Source organism: Lagenorhynchus albirostris, chromosome 11 (genome assembly GCF_949774975.1).
Source record: "Lagenorhynchus albirostris chromosome 11, mLagAlb1.1, whole genome shotgun sequence".
In the NCBI taxonomy this organism is placed as follows: domain Eukaryota; kingdom Metazoa; phylum Chordata; class Mammalia; order Artiodactyla; family Delphinidae; genus Lagenorhynchus; species Lagenorhynchus albirostris.
In genome coordinates, this window is record NC_083105.1 from 38,888,296 (window position 1) to 38,909,828 (window position 21,533).

The 21,533-nt window shown below is 35.9% G+C and overlaps 2 protein-coding genes across 4 annotated transcripts in view; one reads left to right on the forward strand and one right to left on the reverse strand.

Annotated features, from left to right (window-relative positions):
• The window catches only part of PPP1R12A (protein phosphatase 1 regulatory subunit 12A), a 149,590-nt gene that overhangs the window by 11,577 nt on the left and 116,480 nt on the right, over positions 1–21,533 (forward strand). The gene's annotated exons all lie outside the window — the stretch shown is intronic.
• LOC132529198 (protein S100-A11-like) lies at positions 2,293–5,034 on the reverse strand. Its single transcript, XM_060165512.1, has 2 exons — positions 4,976–5,034; positions 2,293–2,996 (listed from the first exon to the last, which is right to left on the reverse strand). Exons 1-2 carry the CDS (start codon positions 5,032–5,034, stop codon positions 2,612–2,614), a joined length of 444 nt encoding a protein of 147 aa, XP_060021495.1. The 3' UTR covers positions 2,293–2,611.

Consider the following 21,533-nt stretch of genomic DNA (forward strand, 5'->3'; position numbering starts at 1 on the left):
CTTGGAATGGGTTATTATGTAATGTGTGAATTAATTTACAAGAGGCTATTGTATTTTTAAAGAATGAAATTAGGTATTTATCAGTGTTCACCACAAAAAATTGAGGCACTGGCAGAGGCTTGGTATTCATCTCTGTAGTTATGATGACAAAGAAGACAGCCAGTCATTGTCCCTGCCCTAACACAGCTTGCAGTGTATTAGGGTATATAGATAAACATAAGGAAATTATACATTTATGTCAGTTATGTGTAATGATATGTAATGGTTATAGTACAAAGTGGTGTGGAAGTTGATGAAGGCACATCTCACCTTGATTTGGGGAAGGGGAAGTCTTCCTGGAGAAAGTTATTATTTAAGCTGCTACGTGATGAATAAAAGTTAGCCAAAGTTGTAAGGGAGGGAAGGGTATTGGAAACTATTTCAGAGAGAGGGAACAGTATGTGCAAAGAGCTGGAGGTGTATAGAAGTGTTGAAGGATTTTAATCAAGTTAAATGAGACAAATTTTCTCTTTAAGAAAAATCACTTTGACTGCAGCGTGGAGAATGCAACTGAAAAGAGGACAAGACTGGAGGCAGGGAGGCCAGTTCAGGAACTTGAGGAGTCTAAGAGAGATGAACTAGCTTAGTGGAGGTGAAGTTGGTAAATAGTAGATGAACTCAGGACATATTTAAGAAATAGAATTGGTAGGAATTGGAAGGGGTTTGAAGTGAAGGAATAGAGGCAAAGATGTGGGTGTGCTTGGTTTCCAGTTTGGATGACTAGGTGAATGGAGTGCTTTTCACAGGATGTATTCATTCAGTAAATACTTTGTGCTTACTGTATAGGTCAGGAGCAGAGTATATTTGAATGCTATTGGGGGAGACAGGCAGTAAGCAAGAAATTACAATCAACTGTGAAGTATGCTAAAGGACATATAGGATATTGAGGAGAGGTGGCCTACTTATAAATAATATATAAAAATCTTGTTTGGAGGGTGTTTTGTCTTGGAGTTAGCCTGTTTTCTTAGATCTATTTGAATACCAAATAGAAAAGAATTTACGAGGCTACAGGAAAACCACAGGATAAGGATTCATGATTAGAGTTTTTAGGGCTTTGGTGAACTGTCCAAAAATACATGCAAAGTTTTGTGTTTGATTTCCTCTGCCTTTCACTTCAGAAGAATTAATTAAGAACTTTTAAGTAAGATCAGATTTATTTTTATGATATTGTGGAGGAGGGCAGAGTGTGTCTTTTTAGGGATATGGGGATGTGGAGAGGTAGAGCACAGAACTGTTGGAGAGCAATAAAGGAGTGGTAGCTGTAACAATCTAAAAGTCTTTCATTGCCTGAAATAATGCTCTGTGAAAATAAGGTCATAGGTTAAAATGAGAGGTGAGAGTACATTTCTCAGAGCATGTTGGATTTTGCTAAGAATTGTACAGTTAAAGAATTCATTCAGGGCTTCCCTGGTGGCGCAGTGGTTGAGAGTCCGCCTGCCGATGCAGGGGACACGGGTTCGTGCCCCGGTCCGGGAAGATCCCACATGCCGCAGAGCAGCTAGGCCCATGAGCCATGGCCGCTGAGCCTGCGTGTCCGGAGCCTGTGCTCCGCAACGGGAGAGGCCACAACAGTGAGAGGCCCGGGTAAAAAAAAAAAAAGAATTCATTCAACAGTCTCTGGCAATTCCTTGGTGGTCCAGTGGTTAGGACTCTGGGCTTCCATTGTGGTGGGCACGGGTTTGATCTGTGGTCGGGGAACTAAGCTCCTGCAAGCCGCACAGTGCAACCAAAAAAAAAAAAAAATCCTCTAACTTTTTTCGGTTTCTAAATTTAGTAAGCTGTGTTTTCAGGGAAAATAAAGGTAAAATATTAGCTTTAACTAAAAAACTTATACATTGATATATTTTTTCTTTTTTGCTCAAAATATTACTAGAGTTGCTTTGAGTATTTGTGACTTTTTTGCATATTTTAATGTTTTTTTAAAGTTGCACAGGTAATGAGAAAAGTAGCAGTTCTATAAAAAGGTTGTGTGGGTTATTTTGACCTTGAGCAAGCATCATTGGGTTTGTTTTAGCTTAAGTGAAATAGGAAATGGTTATTATATATTTTTTTGTACTCTCATAGTTCTTTATTTGTTTATTCATTTGTTGTTTTTCCCCCCACTAGAAGGTAACCTCAGTGAAAGCAGGACCTTGTCTGTCTTGCTGACTATATCCTCAGAGCCTATGACAGTACCGTAGTAGGGGTGTATAGACATTTAATGAGTGAACAGTAAGTGACGTCTCTCCATCAGTCTGAGAAACTTAGAGATGATTATGTTGGTATCATTAATCAAGATTATGTATACACCCAAGATGCACTTTTACTATTTACTTTGCAACTTCTGGTAACTGTTTCCATCAATCTAATTTATATTCCTCCCAGTCATCTCCCTCCCTTGCACAAATTTACTGACTCTCCAGTATGTGCTTTAAAAAACAATATGCTTTTATTACTGCCAGCCGGAGTGGCCTGCATGGGGTGGTGGGTGCGCCGGGCTCAGGGTATGTGTGGACTGTGAGGGGTAGATGATAATTGGGAGGCTGAAGGAAAGGGAGTGGGGCTGGAGGCCAGGCCCAAAGACTCCTCCGATTTACTTCTGGGAAGAGGTAGACTTAATAAACGAGTCATGGCAAGCTATGGCCAGGCCGCCAATAAGATTAAGAAATTCTTGGAAATCTAGCTGCCCATCAGAGTTGAGGTCCAGTTTCTTCATCATGCGGTCAAGGACACCAGGGTACTTCTGGTTCTTTGTGAAGGCACCCAGCTCTGTATTCATGAAGATAAGGAACTTGGCCTTGGAGAGTTTGCTGTTGTTACTGTCCCTTCCAGCATGCTTTTGGAAAACAGCAATTAGAGACTCGATGCACCGTTCAGTCTCTGTAGGGCTGAATATTTTTGCTATGTCGGAGAGGAGCGAGGCACGGGGCTGCGAGTGGGGAGTGGCGCGGTGAGCCTGGTTACTATATATATTAAACCTTAATTCAAAATTACTGTGGCATTTTTTCCGCTTTTTAACCCACCCTTGACATTTAAAGCCAGTCTTATTGGGGAGTGGGGGGAGATTATGTTTGTTTTATGTGTGAAATGGACTGATGATACATAAATTGTTCCCTGTTAAATTACACTTAAGTGTCAGAAAGTTAGTTGCAAGACAGTATGTATGATGTGATTCCATTTTGGGGGAAGTGTTGTTTGCATAGAAAAAAATCTGGGGAAATTACCCCAACTATTAATGGTTATGGATATTCTGGATTATGTCATCTTTGAATCTTTTACAACAAGCAGAAAAAAGTGATGAAGATGAATCTGAACTGGAGAAAAATTCCTGAATGGCTACTTCCAGTAATGTATTCAGGATTAAATATAGAGACATTGACATAATGAATGTTAGTTTGCTAGTCTTTGTCCACTCAAGGAAGCTGGTGTTTTAAATATTTATTTCTATATTATGCCTGTCTTTTCTCTGAACCTTTTATTTCATAAGGAAAGATTGATTGTCATTATGATGTACACCTTGGGAGAGTTTTACAAGTAAGAAAATGAATTAGGGGTTTAGTTGGATGTATTTTGAAGCTTTTGGCAAGTAGACTACCAAGAAAAGATAAGCATAATTTCCAAAAAAGCAGGTAGTTTTGAGGAATAAAGGGATTTTAAAAGATAGAAGAGCAATTTTTATACAGTGAGCTCTTTTGACTTGTTTTATATGAATATGAAAATGATGAATTTAATGATGAATATCTGTTTTAAGAATGAATTGAAAAAATGGCCTCAAATCTCTAAGAATAGAATCAGGAATGGTGAAGCTTAGAGTTATGTGAATTTTGTGAAAATATTTTTGAAGACAGTGAAAAGAGGGCTTTTAAGAGTTGTGAAATGGAGCAAGACTAGGAAGAAGGAAGTAACTGATGGCATAGCCCTTAATTTACATGTACATTTGTTAAAAATGGTCTTCTACTGTAACCAGCAGAATTCTAATATCCATTATTAAGTGTATAGTTTTAGAAGAGGTTATGTTGATCACTAGATGCCCATTTGAGTTTTCTGAAAACAAGTTTTGTGTTGACCTATCTTTACTTCCTTTTTTGACAAGGTTGGTAAGTTCAAATGAGGGAAATGTTGCAAACGTAGTGTAGCTTGATTTTGTAGTACAGCACTTGGACAGGCTCTTGTTAGATCTTTGCGGTTAACATGACAAAAATCTGACATGAATATTAGCAGGATTGGATGGATTAACTGCTGGGTGAACCACTGTATACATGTCAGTCTACTGATTAATCACTCAGTGTCAACCCAGAGGAAGGACTAAAGTGTAGTGGTCCTTGTGTTCTTGACCCTATCTTATTCAACATTTTAGTAGATTAAACTGTAGAAGCTGAGAGAGAACTCTAAAAAGTGTGAAGTAGTAGGTTTTAAACAGTAAAATGAAAAGATAATGGATATTAATGTAAAATTCTGCATTAAAATATTGATGGCTATAGGTTGGTAGAGACCATCTTTGACAAACATGAGAAAAATGTTGCTTGAAAGTTTAAAAGGAAGCCCAGGGTCTGACAACAGTATAATCATTTTAAAATGTACTAATTCAGTGTAAAGCTAAATTAGTATTTAGTATAGATTTTTAAAAAAATCCGTTCCTTTACACTGTTAGATCACATCTGCAGAACTGTGTCTAGTTCTACAGTTTGAGATTTGTCTACTGTTTCGGCAGATCTTACCAGTTACAGCCTTTTTTTGATTACTCACCAGTGGAATGGCTTTGTATAATAAAATTATTTCTACTGAGGAAAACCTATATTCCAGTCCTTTTTCTAGATTTGTTAACAAATGTATACATAATTATATACACACAGTTGCAGTTCTTCATATATCTTAAGACCCCCCAAATCATCAGCTCAACTATTTTCTTTTGAGCCTCTCGAAAAAAAAAAGGGAGCCAGTTTTCAAAGCCACATACTTAGCCGTGGTATTAGGAGAGCCACTAGTAGTAAAGTGGTAGAAGGACCTCTTGCACATGTTAGTTAGGATTCTTTGTTTTAAGTAAGAAAAGCCCATTGGAACTAGCCTAAATAAAGTAATTCACTGTAAGATTATAGAAATGTCTTACAGAATCTGGGCTTCTGAAATGAATTAGAGCCAGGAAGTATATGCAACCCGGGAAGTCTTCTAAGTTTCTCATCATTGTTTCCACCAAATCCACTTTATTCTTTTTGACAGCAAACTAGATTTCTTGTTTTCCCAGTTCTGAAGGCAAAATAAAAGGGCACCAACAATTTCAGAATTTGTACCTGGTCTAGATATCCAGAGAGATTATCTCCTTCTCAGTTCTAATTCCAGATTCCCAGGAAAGGGACCAATTGATCCACCTTAGGTTATTCATATATCATCTGAGGTCATCAACAGTAGCTGGTGGGGTTGGGTGCCTCTGAGCAAACATACCTACTCTGTCATTCTAAATAATGTATTATGAGGAAATGAGGAAGACAAAGGTAGAATTAATAAGTGAGTTCATAAAGAAGCAAATATCGATTGTATAAATGCACAATCTATAAAAATGAAAAAGCATAAATAAACGTTAAATCTTAAATCAGCGGTTCTCAAACCTTTCTGTTTCAAGGCCCCCTTTATACTCTTAAAACTTGAGAACAGACTGCACCAACAGGGCAAGTAAAACTGGGGAAATCTGAATAAGATAGATGGATTATATATCAATGTCAATGTCATGGATATAATATTACTGTATACAGTTTTCACAAAATTTTATCGTTAAGAGAAACTGCAAAGGAATATCTCTATTATTTCTTACAACTACCTGTGAATCTAATTAACTTAATAAAATAATATTAAAAATTTTGTTTATTATTATTTTTTGTCTATTATTATTTTAATGTAAAAAAATAGTGAAGAACCCAAAGACCTTTTTTGTTTATGTTGGCTGTCTTCCAGTATTTAACAAATTAGAAAGTAAAGCTCAAAAATCTTTAAAATTTTATTAATTTAAAAATAATAACTCATATGCCAGTGTAAATAACATGTTTATGAAAGATAAGCATTTTTCAAGTCAAAAAATTTAAGAAGGGCATTGTTTTACATTTTGCAGATTTTTTTTTTGTTTGCGGTACGCGGGCCTCTCACTGTTGCGGCCTCTCCCGGTGCGGAGCGCAGGCTCAGCGGCCATGGCTCACGGGCCCAGCCGCTCTGCGGCATGTGGGATCCTCCCAGACCGGAGCACGAACCCTTGTCCCCTGCATCGGCAGGTGGACTCTCAACCACTGCGCCACCAGGGAAGCCCCTGCAGATTTTAATGTCTTGCTTAATAGATGATAAATGGATTCTCGTAACTATTTCTGCACATAGTCTGTTGTGATTTCACATATTTAGCTTTTGAAAAATTCCACCATACACTTGTGAGAGAATGAGAGTATTAACCTTGCCAGACTTCCTGTAAGGGTTTCAGAGAACCTCTGAGCTAAATAAGTGAAGGGATATACAATACCATGCTCATGGTTTGGAAGATTTTCTATTATAAAGAAGTTAATTCCAAACCAATCACAGATTCAACACAAGCTGAACCAAAATCCTAGTGTTGTGTGTGTGTGTGTGTGTGTGTGAAAAATGACAATCTGATATATAAATGAAAAAGGCCAGATATAGCCAGGTTAATCTTTAAGAACAAAAAGGTGAGAGGGGAGGGACAGATTGGGAGTTTGGGATTGACATGTACACACTGCTATATTTAAAATAGGTCATCGACAAGGACCCTACTGTACAGCACAGGGAACTCTGCTCAATACTGTATAAAAACCTAAATGGGAAAAGAATTTGAAAAAGAATAGATACATGTATATATATATAACTGAATCTCTTTGCTGTACACCTGAAACTAACAAACATTGTTAATCAACCCTACTCTGATATAAAATAAAAATTAAAAAAAAGAACAGAAAGGTGAGAGGACTTATTTACTCTGATGGAAAATAAACGGAACTCAGCCAACCTATCCATATGGAAAAAGAATTGACACCCTATACTTTGCACGATACACAAAGATCAATTTGAGATGGATTGTAGATCTAAATGTGAAATATATAATAATAGATATTGAAGAAGGTAACATATGAAGATATCTTTATAAACTTCAGGTAGGGAAAATATGTTTAAACAGGACACAAAAATCATTAACCATAAAAGACAAGACTGATTAATTGGAGTGCATTAAAATGAAGAATTTCTGTCCCTCAAAAGATAGCATTAAGAGAAGTAAGCTTCAAAATGGGAAGATATTTGTCTCACATACAGTTGACATAGGGCTTACATTCAGGGGTGTGTATGTGTGTGTATGTATGTATTAAACTACAAATGAGTAAGAAAAAATCCACAATCAGGCACATCACAAAAGGAAATATTCAAATGGTGATAAATGTTCACCATTAATATTCAAATGGTATTAAATGACAAAAACTTATTCAGTATCGTTCATCAGAGAAATGCAAGTTAAGATCACAGTAAGGTGTTAGTACACATCCACCAGAATGGCTAAAATTTAAAAGACTGATAATACTAAATGCTGAGAAGGATGTGGAGAAACAAGAATTCTTATACACTGCTGGTATAAGAAGTATGTGAGATTTCAAATGAATTCAAATATTTTTAAAAGTTATCTCTTTTGCTAGGTTAGACATGTATAATACCAATGGAAACATTTACTCTGGATTACTACATCTTTTTTAATAAATTTTTTTTTAATAAATTTTTTTTAATTAAAATTTTTTTTTTAATATTTGGCTGCCTTGGGTCTTCGTTGCTGCACCTGGGCTTTCTCTAGTTGTGGCGAGCAGGGGCTACTCTTGGTTGTGGTGCATGGGCTTCTCATTGTGGTGGCTTTTCTTGTTGTGGAACACGGGCTCTAGGTGTGCAGGCTTCAGTAGTTGTGGCACGTGGACTCTAGAGCACAGGCTCAGTAGTTGTGGCACATGGGCTTAGTTGCTCCGCAGCATGTGGGATCTTCCCGGACAAGGGATTGAACTCGTGTCCCCTGCATTGGCAGGTGGATTCTTAACCACTGTGCCACCAGGGAAGTCTCTGGATTACTACATCTTTTAAAGCTGAAATTTCACAAGAGACTGCTAAGGCTCCTTATTAAACTGATTCATTATAAAACTGTTAGAATTTATATTTGTAGAGGGCAGAGATTCTCTTATACTGATTAGTTGGTGATTGAACTATGAGTATTTCATGAATTTAACAATGTTTGTTGAATTCTTTGTATGTGCCAGGCTTGGTACTAGGAGCTAAGGAATACAGACAAACTTTTGTTCACATTAATCGAATGATCAATCAGTGTTGAGGCTTTTGAAGGAAAAGCATAAAATATTGTATATGTCAAATATATTTCATTTAAAAATACATAATAAAGGGAACGAAAGGTTTTGAGAGTTTGGATGGGATCTCTGTGGAAGTGATGGTTGAACTGAAAGCTGAAGGATGAATTGGTATGACTTGGTAAAGTTGGTAGAGGGTGGAGGGGTAGAATCTTGAGGAATAGGTTCTGGACAAAGGAAACAACATATAAAAGCCCTTCATAGGAAGGAGGGAGGGAGCAAGGCCCAAGGAAGAACCCAATGGAAGTGTGACCAGAGCACACTGATGAGAAGAATGGTACCACAAGAGGTATAGAGAGGTAGGTCGAGGTCAGATCTAGTAGGACCCAGTAAGTCCTATTAAATCCATTTCATACTGAGAGCTCTAGAAATGCATTGGAGATATTTAATTGCCTTAATATAATGAGATTTGCATTTTTAAGAGACAGCTGCTGCCTATAGAAAAGATTGAGGTGTGGGGGAGGAGGGAAGAGGGAGTTCTACCGGGAGGCCAATTCTAGAGGCTATTGCAGTAGTTCAGACAACAGATCTTTCCTCAGATGGCTCTTCAGTTGAACACTGGTATTTTACAAGATGTTAAAAGGTATTCTAGGTGGGGGAGGGTGTAAGAATTCTGTGGTTTGTATGTTTGAGATGATTCATAAAACGAAGGTAAGGTAGAATTTTTCACAGTCTTCAAAATGTGCTGAAGGAGGCGAGTGAGGAAGGAGCTGAACCCAGGTGATGGAAATGCAATCAGGGTTTTGGGCCTGAAGGAGGTTTAGTTTTAGGAAATGGAGAATAGCCTGTGAAGGAAGATTGGGAGGATGCATGGTGGCAAGCCCAGAAGTATAGACTTGGTGTATAAATTGGTAAAGAATATAACACTGGGGGCTTCCCTGGTGGCGCAGTGGTTGAGAGTCCGCCTGCCAATGCAGGGGACACGGGTTCGTGCCCCGGTCTGGGAAGATCCCACATGCCGCGGAGCGGCTGGGCCCCTGAGCCATGGCTGCTGAGCCTGCGTGTCCGGAGCCTGTGCTCCGCAACCAGAGAGGCCACAACAGTGAGAGGCCCGCGTACTGCAAAAAAAAAAAAAAAAAAAAAAAAAAAAAAGAATATAACACTGGAGTGAATGAATTAAGGTCTATTGGAGGAAATTTATTTGATAGTTATGGAAAATAGCAGCTTGGAAGCCATTTCAGTAGTTCAGCTCAGAGATGAAAATATTCCTTCCAGTCTCCCTTTGATTTTATTTGATACTGTAGGTTTCCTATTTACCAAGAAAGAGTTGGGTTTTGGATCAGTATTTTATCATTTTTATCTTTAGAATTCTTTGCTAATGTTACAAAGTGATTTTTATTAGACGTTGTAAGAAGTTAGGAATTGATGCATTTTTTACTGCTTTCCAAGTCAGTAATATTAACTTTCTTAGCCACTAGCTACATTTTCTGTTGTAATAGAGTTGCATATACTGAATACTAAATTGAGAAATTTTTAAATAATTTGAACTGATAGTATTCAGCTTTGTACAATGACTAACCCTCAAAATTGGAGGGTTGTTTTTTTATTCATATGTTCTAATGCATTAACTCTCTTTTTTTAGGAGTGGAATTCATAGTGGAGTAAACAAGATTTAAAGTATTTTAATTTTGTGTAGCTCTTAGATCAGAAAAAAATTTTTTAGGACAAAGTAATTAATGGATATTATATTTTGAAATATACCTTGAAGGTTCATTTTAATTGTTGTCATAGTTATTCCATCCAGTTCTGTTTGAGTTGGGTCTTTTAGACTAACTCACATAGGCCCTTTTCTCACCCAATCAGCTCCTCTCTCCTTTAGTCCCACCCAAATGATAAATATGATTTGTTGTCAGTTTACAAAATGATTCCTCCCCTTTTTATTGTGAAAATGATATGACATTAAACAGAGGCCATGGTTAGGGCATAGAACTTTTAGTTTGTAACAGGTTCTTATAAAAAGTGTGGGAATTCACATCTCTCCATCTTCAGAGGGACTGATCTCATGGGAATAATAAATAGTAAACATAAATAATGTTTAACTATATAATAAACACTGTTTTAGGCAGTTGTATTGTCTCACAACAATCATATGAGGTAAATATTTTTAATCTTACTTTTCTTTTATACCAATGAAGAAAATGAGATGCAGTTGTGACTCCAAAGTCACAGCAAAGCTTATACATTGCAGAACTGGGAGTTGGATCTGGGTAGTTTGACTCAACATTATTCTCATAAACACTGTGTTATAGTGCCTTTGGGCTACTTGAATCACCAGATTCTACCTCTCTTGGTATCCTAAAGAATCCCTGGAGCTAATTATAGTTCAGTAGATAGGCTAGAGCAGATCTGGTAGATCAGTTATCTAAAGTGTACCAGTGGGGTATGCCAAGAAGCTCCCTTTATACAGCCAGGGAACACCAAGGTTTGCTTTTGCCAGCTAATATTCTCTACTGTCCCAGAGCTTGCTGTTTATGATTGTAGGTGCTATTAGACAAGAATTGTAGGGCCCTGACTGATAAGTGGTATAGTTAATTTTTGAATTATCAGTCCTTGGTTCTAAATAACTTTACCTGAAATATAGTAACTGAACATATAATGACTAAAGCGTAACACAGAACTAACAGGTCACTGGTTTATATTAGTATTTTATGATTCTGTTAAGTTCTTTAAGATGTTCCTTTTGTCAAGACATCATGTAAAAAGCCTCATTAAATGCTTTTGTCTCATTTTCAATTTATATGAATGGGATCATATACCTGCTTTTCTGCTAGCTTCTGCTCTTCTATTAAGTCATTTTTTCCATTACTAAAAGCTTGTTTGTTTTCACTGGATAATCTGATTCCAAGTTTAGAACTTCTGCGTTTTACAGAACTGTGGATGACAGGGAGGTAAAAAACAAAGACTACAAGAAAAGCCGTTACTAGTTTCATTAGAAAATTCAAAGGCATCTGTTGTTTTCTGTTATTAACTGTTGTCTTCCTATTTTGGAATAAAAGTAAAACTAGACCCTAGTTTAGGTATGGCAGTTATCATTGATACTTACAGTACCACAAGCATTATGCTCTTTGAAGATTTGGAATAGTTAAATACAGTGCTTTGGATCATCATCCTGTTTTAAATTGAAGTAAATTTTAGGAAAGATTCTACTCTTTACTCTGCAAGACACTGTAAAATTTAACATTGTTTAAAGAAAGCTTTATATAGGAGAAATGAATTATGAGTTAGTATCCTAACTAAACATTTCCAGTCCCAGAGACCCATTTATATGAAGAAGCCTTCTATTCCTTCAGATATTTACTGTAGCAAGTAGTCTGATTGCTCCTGAGGCTAATAGTGGAGATCACTCCCTTTAAAATGCTATGAACCCTTATTAACCAATACACCATAGAGTATAGCAGTCTTCCAATTTTTAAAGAAAATAGATTTATTTTTATATACAGTAATAAAATGAGGTTAAGTCTGCCATTAGTGAAAGTAGACAGTAGTAGAATAAAGGTGCTTGCTCTATTTACCAATTTCTTGTTTTCATCTCCTCCCAAGGAAATATTCTATACTTTAAAATTTTTATTGTAAACTTGATGATCTTTTTTGTTAGTACAGGCTGAGTATCTTTGGACACTCATAATTTTTCCCTCCAATTTTGAAGGTAAATTTTATGTTGTTAGCTGTCTTTGAAAGCTAAAGTATGTTTATCATAAATGAAGAATCATGAGCAATGAGTTCCAGTAGAACTAAGAAAAGCATTAGGACTTGTCTTAATTTCTTAGGGTAATTGGGAAGTTTATCAAAAGGCATTTTACTTCTCTTTGTTATCTTTTTCACAAGGGCTGCCTTCTAGATGGCAGCTACACTCCTCCAACCTGCCTCTCTCCTGTACTAATATACTTTAGAGACCTTGAGTGAGAGGAGCCAGAGAATTATTTTAACCTATATTTACATATTAATGAAATACATTTTAAAATTGAATTATGCATGAATAAAAATAAACTTAGATAATTTATGAAGTATAATCAGTCTTATATACAATAAGCAATGAAAAGCCATCTGATTTTTTCTATTGATATTTGCTAAATGTTCACTTTTTTTAGTTTTTTTTTCTTTTTAATTTTGTTATACATAAGCCCTATAGAGAACTTGGAAATACTGAAAAAAGAAGAAAACAGAGAGAGAGAGAGAAAAGGAAAAAAAAGGTAGTCCCTTTACTCTATGTTAATGAATTTCCTTGCAGTCCCTCTACCTTGCATAGGTGTATGTCTGTGTTTGTGTGTATTTTTTATATACTCTCAATTGTACTGTTGATACATTCCAGCACTCAACTGTTGTTACCATTAGTGTATATTATTAAGCTCTAGTGGTGCTATCTTTAGATTAGTGGGCTTTTCAATTTTATTTTGTTAGAATATTTACATAGAAATTTGCAGAATGACCTGTAAAAATTGTTTGATGGGTTTTAAGTATACCAAGCAGGAATATAATAGCTGTAGTAAAACATGAATAGAATTAGTGAAGAAAGGTTATTTTGGTAACATGGCAGCTGGAAGAAAGATTAGCCAAGCCATCTGTGAATTGAATTACAGCATAACGTGTTAAAGTGGATTTTCAAACATGAATTTTTGCTATTTTAGGTTTTGGAAATGTTTTTGTATTTGTGTCTAAACTTGGGTGGTCTTGGTATTCACTTCAAGTAAAGTGAAGATGCTTCAATGTGTCTTGAAGAATTAAACAATAGTTCTTTTTTCACCTTGCTTTCTGCTTTACATCTATACCACACTTTTTATTTGGCCCTTTTAAGTATCTAGAGCTATTTGCCTTTCAAAAAGCTGAGTATGAAGCAAGTGAAGTCTGCAGATATTTTCAAGTTTATTAAACAGCCAATTGCTTAATAAAATGTTATATTGTAGAGTGGTGTAGGTTTTGAAAAAATAGAGAGCTAGTAAAATATAGAAGGAAGAACTTCTACAATTGGAGTCCTTTCCCCTTCAGAGTCTGCTAAGTAAGGATAATAATATTCTGTAGCAGGGTTCTGGGAAGATGAAATGAGGTAGTGTAAATGAAAGTACCTAGTACAGCCTTTCCTACCAAAGGGGAAAGGGAGCTAATATTTGCATAACTGCTGTTTCAGACCTTTCGCTAGGTGTTGGAGGACAAATAGAAAGTACCTGCCTTTGAGTTTATATCTAATTGTGGGTCCATAATGAATGTATCTGTTATGACTTAGTCATTTAGAACATTTACTCTGTTTAATTAAGCACTACATATAAATGGAATCATTTTATTCTATTCTAGCAGAATTGGGACGAAAGGGAAGAACTTTTACATAAAGGTACTTTCCTGCTTGTAGATGATATACACCAGCAGATTTTCAGGGGAGAAAATCTAATGTGTGGGTGGAAAGGCAGAGTTACTGAGTAGAGGAGAAAGTGTGTCAGCTAGACAGTAATAGTTGTGTAGTGTGGTTTCACACACATTCTTTTGAAGAGCTGTGAATTCATGATCGTATTTATATTTACCTTCATTTTCTTGAAGGATTAACTGTAATAGCAAAAATGATAAAATACAGCATATACACATGAAACTGGAAAACAAGATATGGACTTAAATTATCAAGGTCCAGTGGACCTAAATTATCAAGGTCCACACTGTGGTATTTAGAATAATACAAAAATTTAAGTTCTGCTTGACTGATACTTTGGTAGAACCGGTTAAAAATTACTTTATAAGGTTAACAGCATGGAAGCAAACCTTTCAGAAAAAGAGTAAGTTACTTTGAAAGTTCAACCTCCATATTTTACCTCTGAAAGCTGTCTTTTTTAAAATAAATTTATTTTTTATTTTATTTATTTTTGACTGTGTTGGGTCTTCGTTACTGTGCGCGGGCTTTCTCTAGTTGTGGCGAGGGGGGCTCCTCTTCGTTGTGGTGCGTGGGCTTCTCGTCGTGGCGGCTTCTCTTGTTGTGGAGCATGGGCTCTAGGCGGCAGGCTTCAGTAGTTTTGGCTTGTGGGCTCTAGAGCGCAGGCTCAGTAGTTGTGGCGCACAGGCTTAGTTGCTCCAAGGTGTGTGGGATCTTCCCGGACCAGGGATTGAACCCGTGTCCCCTGCATTGGCAGGTGGATTCTTAACCACTGCGCCACCAGGGAAGCCCCGAAAACTGTCTTTTTTGTATCAGGTAAATAAATGCTTGTTGAATTGAATTTTATAATTTAGAATAAGAATCTCATACTTCTTTTTTTTTCAATTTAGGAATCAAAGATTTCAAAAACCTAGCATTTGCTAGAAAAATTGGACCAGCTGTGAGGATTAGATGAAATACTATATAAAAATGATGTATAAAATGCAATACTAATAAAAGGGCTTAAGAGGAAATGTCAGTGTTTCTAAACATTGGTATTGATATCAGTAACAGCTGAAGCTCAGAGGAAATGTGTTTTTCGATAGAGAACACTAATTATAGACTTGAAATCCACTTTGAATTTTATATCTCTCTTAGAGGAATTATCATGAGTATAAAGTAGATGACACTCTATCTAAGTTGAACAAAGTTGTTAGGGAAAAAGATCCCAAATCTAACTAGACTTATCAGGATCAGCTGACTTTTGTAGTCTCTTCCCTTTGCTCATCAATATTCTAGCTGCACTTCCTTCACACCTTTAATTATCTAAGCTTTTTCATACCTCTAGTCCCTGTGCATTTTCCCTTTGTCTGAAACAGTCTCTCTACCCTTTGGCTAACTCATTCATTAAGCTTTGTGACTTTCTGGAGCAAACCTTCGCTGATTCCCTGTCTTATTCTCCTCAAACGTATCTTTCCCTGTTACCACCCTGTTCTTTCATATCTCTTCTTTTAGGGTGTAATTATGCATTTATTTATTTATCTATCTACCAGTGAAGCCCAAGCATTTATCATAGTGCTTGACTCATAGTGAATTCTCAGTAAGTAATTGTTGAATGATTTAATTTTAAAATTCAGTAGCTTCTCTTTGGATTTAAATCCAATTTTTACTTTGCTTCTTTTTCTCTTTCTCACTGTCTTTCTTTTTTGGCAGATTCAGATAGTAAATAGCTGTTATTATTACTGCTTGGTAGTATTTACCTTTAAGAGAGCTCTGCAATTGTCCTATGCTTTTTTTTTTCTTTTTTACAATGTATACATATATTAAATATTACAATTTTATTTGTCGATCATATCTCTGTATAGCTGAAAAAACAAAATATTTTTAAATAAAATAATTTAAAATGAAAATGTTTTTGACAATGAGAACACTACAAATCAAAAGTTCTGGAAACTGTTCCAGGGGGCATTTCTAGTCTTAAATGTATGTATTAGATAAGAAGAGAGGATGAAATTTTATAATCACAAAATTGAAAGTCTAAATAAAATGAACAATTTGTTAGCAAAACCTATAAAAACTGACCCAAGAAAAATAGAATATACACTAATTGTTAAAGTAATTAAATCAGTGGTTAAAACCCATTCTGGGGGTGGGTGAATCCCTGGGGCAGATTGTCTTATAAGCATATTCTACCAAACCCTCAAGAATAAATAATTTCAATCTTATTCAAAAGGTTTTGGGGGTTTTTTTGTTTGTTTGTTTTTAAATTTATTTACTTTTATATTTTTTTATTTTTTGGCTGTGTTGGGTTTTTGTTTCTGTGCGAGGGCTTTCTCTAGTTGTGGCAAGCGGGGGCCACTCTTCATCGCGGTGCGGAGCACAGGCTTCAGACATGCAGGCTCAGTAGTTGTAGCTCACGGGCCTAGTTGTTCCGCGGCATGTGGGATCCTCCCATACCAGGGCTCGAACCCGTGTCCCCTGCACCAGCAGGCAGCTTCTGAACCACTGCACCACCAGGGAAGCCCTCAAAAGGTTTTGAACAAGAGAAAAAGGAATAAAACTCATCAACTTATGAGGCTTCCAAAACTTTGATTCCAAAATCAAACAAGGATAATACAGAAGGAAACATTTCAGGCCAAACTCATTCATAAAAAGAGATGTAAAAATGTTGAATAAAATTTTTTTAACAAACTGAATCAAATAATGTTTAAAATCATAATACATGATGAACCGTGTAAGATTTATCTCACAAAGGCAAGGAAAATTCAATACTAGAATATCTACCAACATAATAAATCACATTAAGAAAAGGTAGAAAAAGTACATAATGAACAAAATAGAGACATAAATCTTTTGATTAAAAAAACATTAGGTACTTCAAAACTCTTATCAAATAGAAATTCTTTCTTTTTTTTTTTTTTTTTTTTTTTTTGCGCAGTACGCGGGCCTCTCACTGTTGTAGTCTCTTCCGTTGCGGAGCACAGGCTCCAGATGCGCAGGCTCAGCGGCCATGGCTCATGGGCTTCCCGGACCGGGGCACGAACCCGTGTCCCCTGCATCAGCAGGCGGACACTCAACCACTGCGCCACCAGGGAAGCCCAGAAGGGACCTTCTTAATAGCCACCAAAAACTTTATCAAACATTGTTCTTATGGTGAAATAGAAGTATTTCTTTTTTTTTACACACACACACACACACACACACACACTGTATTTTTATTTTTACAAGAGATTAAACTGACACCAAGCATTGTAAATGGGTGACCACAACAAAAGCAACAATGATTGCAGTTACCAAACATGAAACACACTCATGCTATGTCATAATATTGACATTCAGTCCAGTAATCCTCCACTGTAACAGCTCCTTTACTTTGCAGTGAAAATTGATTTGTATATTTTTTGCCTCTGAGTCCTTGTGGGATTTTTTATTATTATTATTCAAACAAAGTTACAAAAATTATAATCATCCTCATCAGTTCACTCAGTCCCATGTAATTAATTTTTTTTTATCTTGATCTTTTGTTAGCACTTTTATGAATTCATCAGTTTTCCATTAGAGTTCTGAAAATGCTTATTCATTCAGTTCATCAGTATAGTCAGTTACCAGAAATCTGTACTTGTCAGAGTCTTTTCCATGAATTCCTTGAAGATGAAACCCTTTTATAAGAACATTTTTGCAAAAGCATCAGAGTACACCAAGAACTGTCTGTTTTTTTTTTTTTTTCTTGTAATGACTCCAAAAAGTGAGGAGCAAGTTAAAGCAAGTTTTTTGCCTCTGCAAGAGAAGTGAAAACATTTGGTCACACAAAAACTCGTATGCAGATTTTATAATGACTTTATTTATAATCATTAAGAACTGAGAACAAATCAAATGCCCTTCAACTGTCATGTCAACAATCCAAATAGCTTTCAACTGTTCTTCAAAAACTATAGGAACCCTCCTGAACAGGATCAATTGCTGTATAGAAAACTGACTCTTGAGCATGATTACTAGTGAGTTTTCACTTCAGAAGATGACCTCTATTTTTCTGGTTCATGTGATTAGGTATCTCAAGCAGCTACTTCTGCCAAGAAGCTTATCCTAACTTGTTCCCAATCTAGAGCCGTCTTGAGTGTTGTCCTTGAACTCTTGCATATTTCTGTAACAGTTCTGTAATTGTTTATTTACTTGACTGCCTATTCCACTAAAATATAAGTTCCTTAATTTTGTCTTTGTAGTGAGCACCTAGCATAGTACATAGAATACTGATTGCTAGATATTCAGGAAATGTTTAATGGTATGAAGAATTGTCTTCACAATGACCAATTTCAAAGACTTCATCTTCGGGCTTTGAATAGAAGTGGACATTATGAAATTGCTCTCCCTAATTTATTTGGTGCATAGGTATACAGGTTGAATAGTTAAATTAAGATTTTTAGTTAAGTGGACAATCCTATACTATATCATTGATTGCCGGCTTGATTTGGTACATCTGCGGAGGCTATTCAGGAGCCACCTTCTTTCTGTAAAATGCAGTGTGTATGCTTCCCTAACTTGTATACTTAAGTTAAAGATAATTACCATTCCAGATTGTGTGAAGATTCACTTTGGAAAATATTTTAAAATCCCAGACAGAAACTTAACTATTTATAAAAGGATATATTCATGGGTATTAGGGTTTAAAGCTGTTAAAGCTATAACTGTAAGAAGCTTTGTTGTTCATTGTTTTAAGTTCACTGCTATTGATTTAAAGGCACATTTGTAGAAACATGTATGTGTATTTATTCAACAAATATTTGTGTGCCTATTACCTGGTAGGCACTATTCTAGACACTAGGATACATCAATGAACAAAGCAGGCAAAAATTCCTTTGCTTGTGGAGTTTACATGGAGCTTATGTTCTGTTTCTGTATGTTTTTATATGTATGTGTATATGACACTATTATAGGAAAAACAGCATAATAAATGGTTTTAGGGTTGTTTCGTATTTTAGCAGAGGACTACGATAAAATTGGAAGATTGTTACCAACCCTTGATTGTGTGTAACCTCATTTCACATATGTGCCTTTTAGATTTTATTTTCGCCGTTGCTTATCCAGAATGGGGAGGACAAATAAATTTTAATAATCAGTTAAATTAAACTGACATTTATTGTTTTGGCATGTGCAAAGCACTCTGCTATAAACATTGTAGGGGGAAGGGGACTAACAATTTGTAACTTCAAGACGTGTATATAGTCTAATGGGGCAAATCAAGTGCAAATATAACTAATTCCGCACAGGATAAGAGGAAAGGTGCAAACACATTGCCAGTTATTTTCAGAAAGGGGGAATGTTACACCAATCAGTGGCTAAATGAAAACAAAACAAAACAAAACACATCATCAAATGTTGGTGAGAATGCAGAGCAATGGGAACTCGTTATTGGTGGAGATATAAATTAGTACAGTTACTTTGGGGAAATGTTCGTCAATTTCTTATAAAAGTAAATATACGTCTGCCCAGAAATTCTGTTCCTAGTGTTTGCCTAAGAGAAATGAAAACATATGTTCTAAAAAGACTCATACCAGAATGTTCATAACAGCTTTATTCTTAATAGTTGAAAACTGGAAACAGCCCAGGTGTTCATCAGTAGAGGAATGGATAAATAATGATATCGCCATACAAGGAAATAGCCACTCAGCAATTAAAAGGACAAACCACTGATACCTACAGCTATATGAATGAATCTCATGAACATCTTGCTTACAGAAAGGCTTTCACATAATAAGGGTATACTCTAGAATTCCACTTACATGAAATTTTTAAATAGCCACATCTTATTTATGGTGAAAAATAAAACAGTAGTGGTTGCTTTTACGATGGGGGTGTGGGAGTTGAGTAGAAAGCGACGTGAAGGAACTTTCTGTAGTGATGGTAGATTCTAAATATTGATAGAGGTTTGGGTTACACAGGTTTATGCATTAGTTAAAACACAGTGAATGTACATTTAAGTTCCTTGCATTTCATAGTATGTAAGTTTTGCATCAAAAGAAAACTAAACAAATATTGAACTCTAATTAATGATACACATGCTGAAGTATTTAGGGAGATAATTTACTAATTATCTATACTAATTTCTACAGCCTTACTTTTTTGGTACTTTTTAAAGTAGCTGGATTAATGGATGGATAAAGGAATGATGGATAAAGGGTAGATAGCTATATATGCCAAGCAAGTAATAACATGTTAATAATATATTCTAGATGATGGATACATAGGTATTCACAGTAAAAGTCTTTCAACTTTGCTATATGTTTGAACATTTTTATAATAAAATGTAAAGGAAAAGCGGGAAATACTATACGTGGAAGGTAGTGTCAATAAATATTTTTGTGTTTTATGTAGTTTTTAGGATGTAGAGGAATGGAAAGAATTTTTGTTGGGGCGGGGGTGCGGTCTAGGCAGAGGTATAGGGAAAGCATTATAGGAGGAGGGGGCAACATTACAAGAGATGCCAGGATAAGAATTGAACTAGTGAGTAGTTCAGGTTGGCTGATGCATAGGGTAAAATATTGAAGCATAAATATAGAAAAGTAGAAGGCATTTGTGTAATAAGTCATTAGGAATTAGTTTCGGAATGGTGGGACATTTCTTCTCCCAAACCAAAAAGAGAAAAAAGAAGGGAGATGTAAGAACTTTTAATGTGGGAACAGTGAGATCTTAGAAGATTGCCATTGACCATTTCAGTTTTCTTTATAGTGTAAAAGTATAGCTATTGGGTATTTATCTCAGGTGGCATTGTGGAGCAGTAGGATTTAATATAAGGAGACTGGAGGGGATTTGGAGTGGTAAATACAATGTGATAGGAATTCAGGGAAAAGAGAAGGAGGGTAGAATAATAGTGAGGTTAGAGTGATGTTATAATGGACCAAATTAATATGGTTTCATAATATTTCTAGCATTGCTTGACAGCATCTTTATAAGAGCACAGAGAGCAAATGGATGATACTACTCAGCCCTAAAGATTGGCAAGAAATTCTGGGGTGCTGAATGAATAGTTGAAATAGAGTAGGCAAGTAAAGCCTGTGAATGGTGGACTGGGGAGAATTGGAAGGGGTCAAGAATCAGGAATTCACAATGAGCACCAAAAAAGAAGAGATTCAGTCCAAAGAGAGAGGAAGATGTAGAATGGGACACCATATTCTTCTCTGGGAATTTCAGAATTCTAAGATCGTAGAGGTGACACATTTGGAAATGGTGGCATTGTCTTCCATCTAATCACATAAGCCAGAAATTTAGGAGGCATTCTTAAGATGCTTTTTCTCTTAATCACTATCTCAGTAAGAATGTCTAAATTCTTGAGTTTTCATTGTGAAGATAATCTAAAATATATGATCATGGGTAGCCAGGAAATTCATGGGTATTTCTAGCTACCCATGAATACTGCTTCTTAGTTTCAGTTGCATTTTACAACTGAATACTGCTTCTTAGCTTCAGTTGAAGACATTTGCATTTGCATTGGTGTTGGTGCCAAATATAACAGATTTAACTGTCAGCAACAAATGAGGAGAGACCAAGATGGATTTAGTGAAAATGTCGTGTTTGCAATTGGATGGGGGTAAATTCCCAGCCAGTTGACATCACAGACCCCTTTACAAACTAAAGAAAAAAGTCATGAGAAAATTTATAAATTTGTTTAGATTTACATATATACTAAGGCATGTATAATGGCCTAAGTTTATGTTAGTAGCTGTTTAAATAACATAATAAAAATAATTTCAGTTAATTTTAGGGAAGTTTGTGGGAATTTTTTTTTCCTTTTCGAGGAATCCCTTTATATT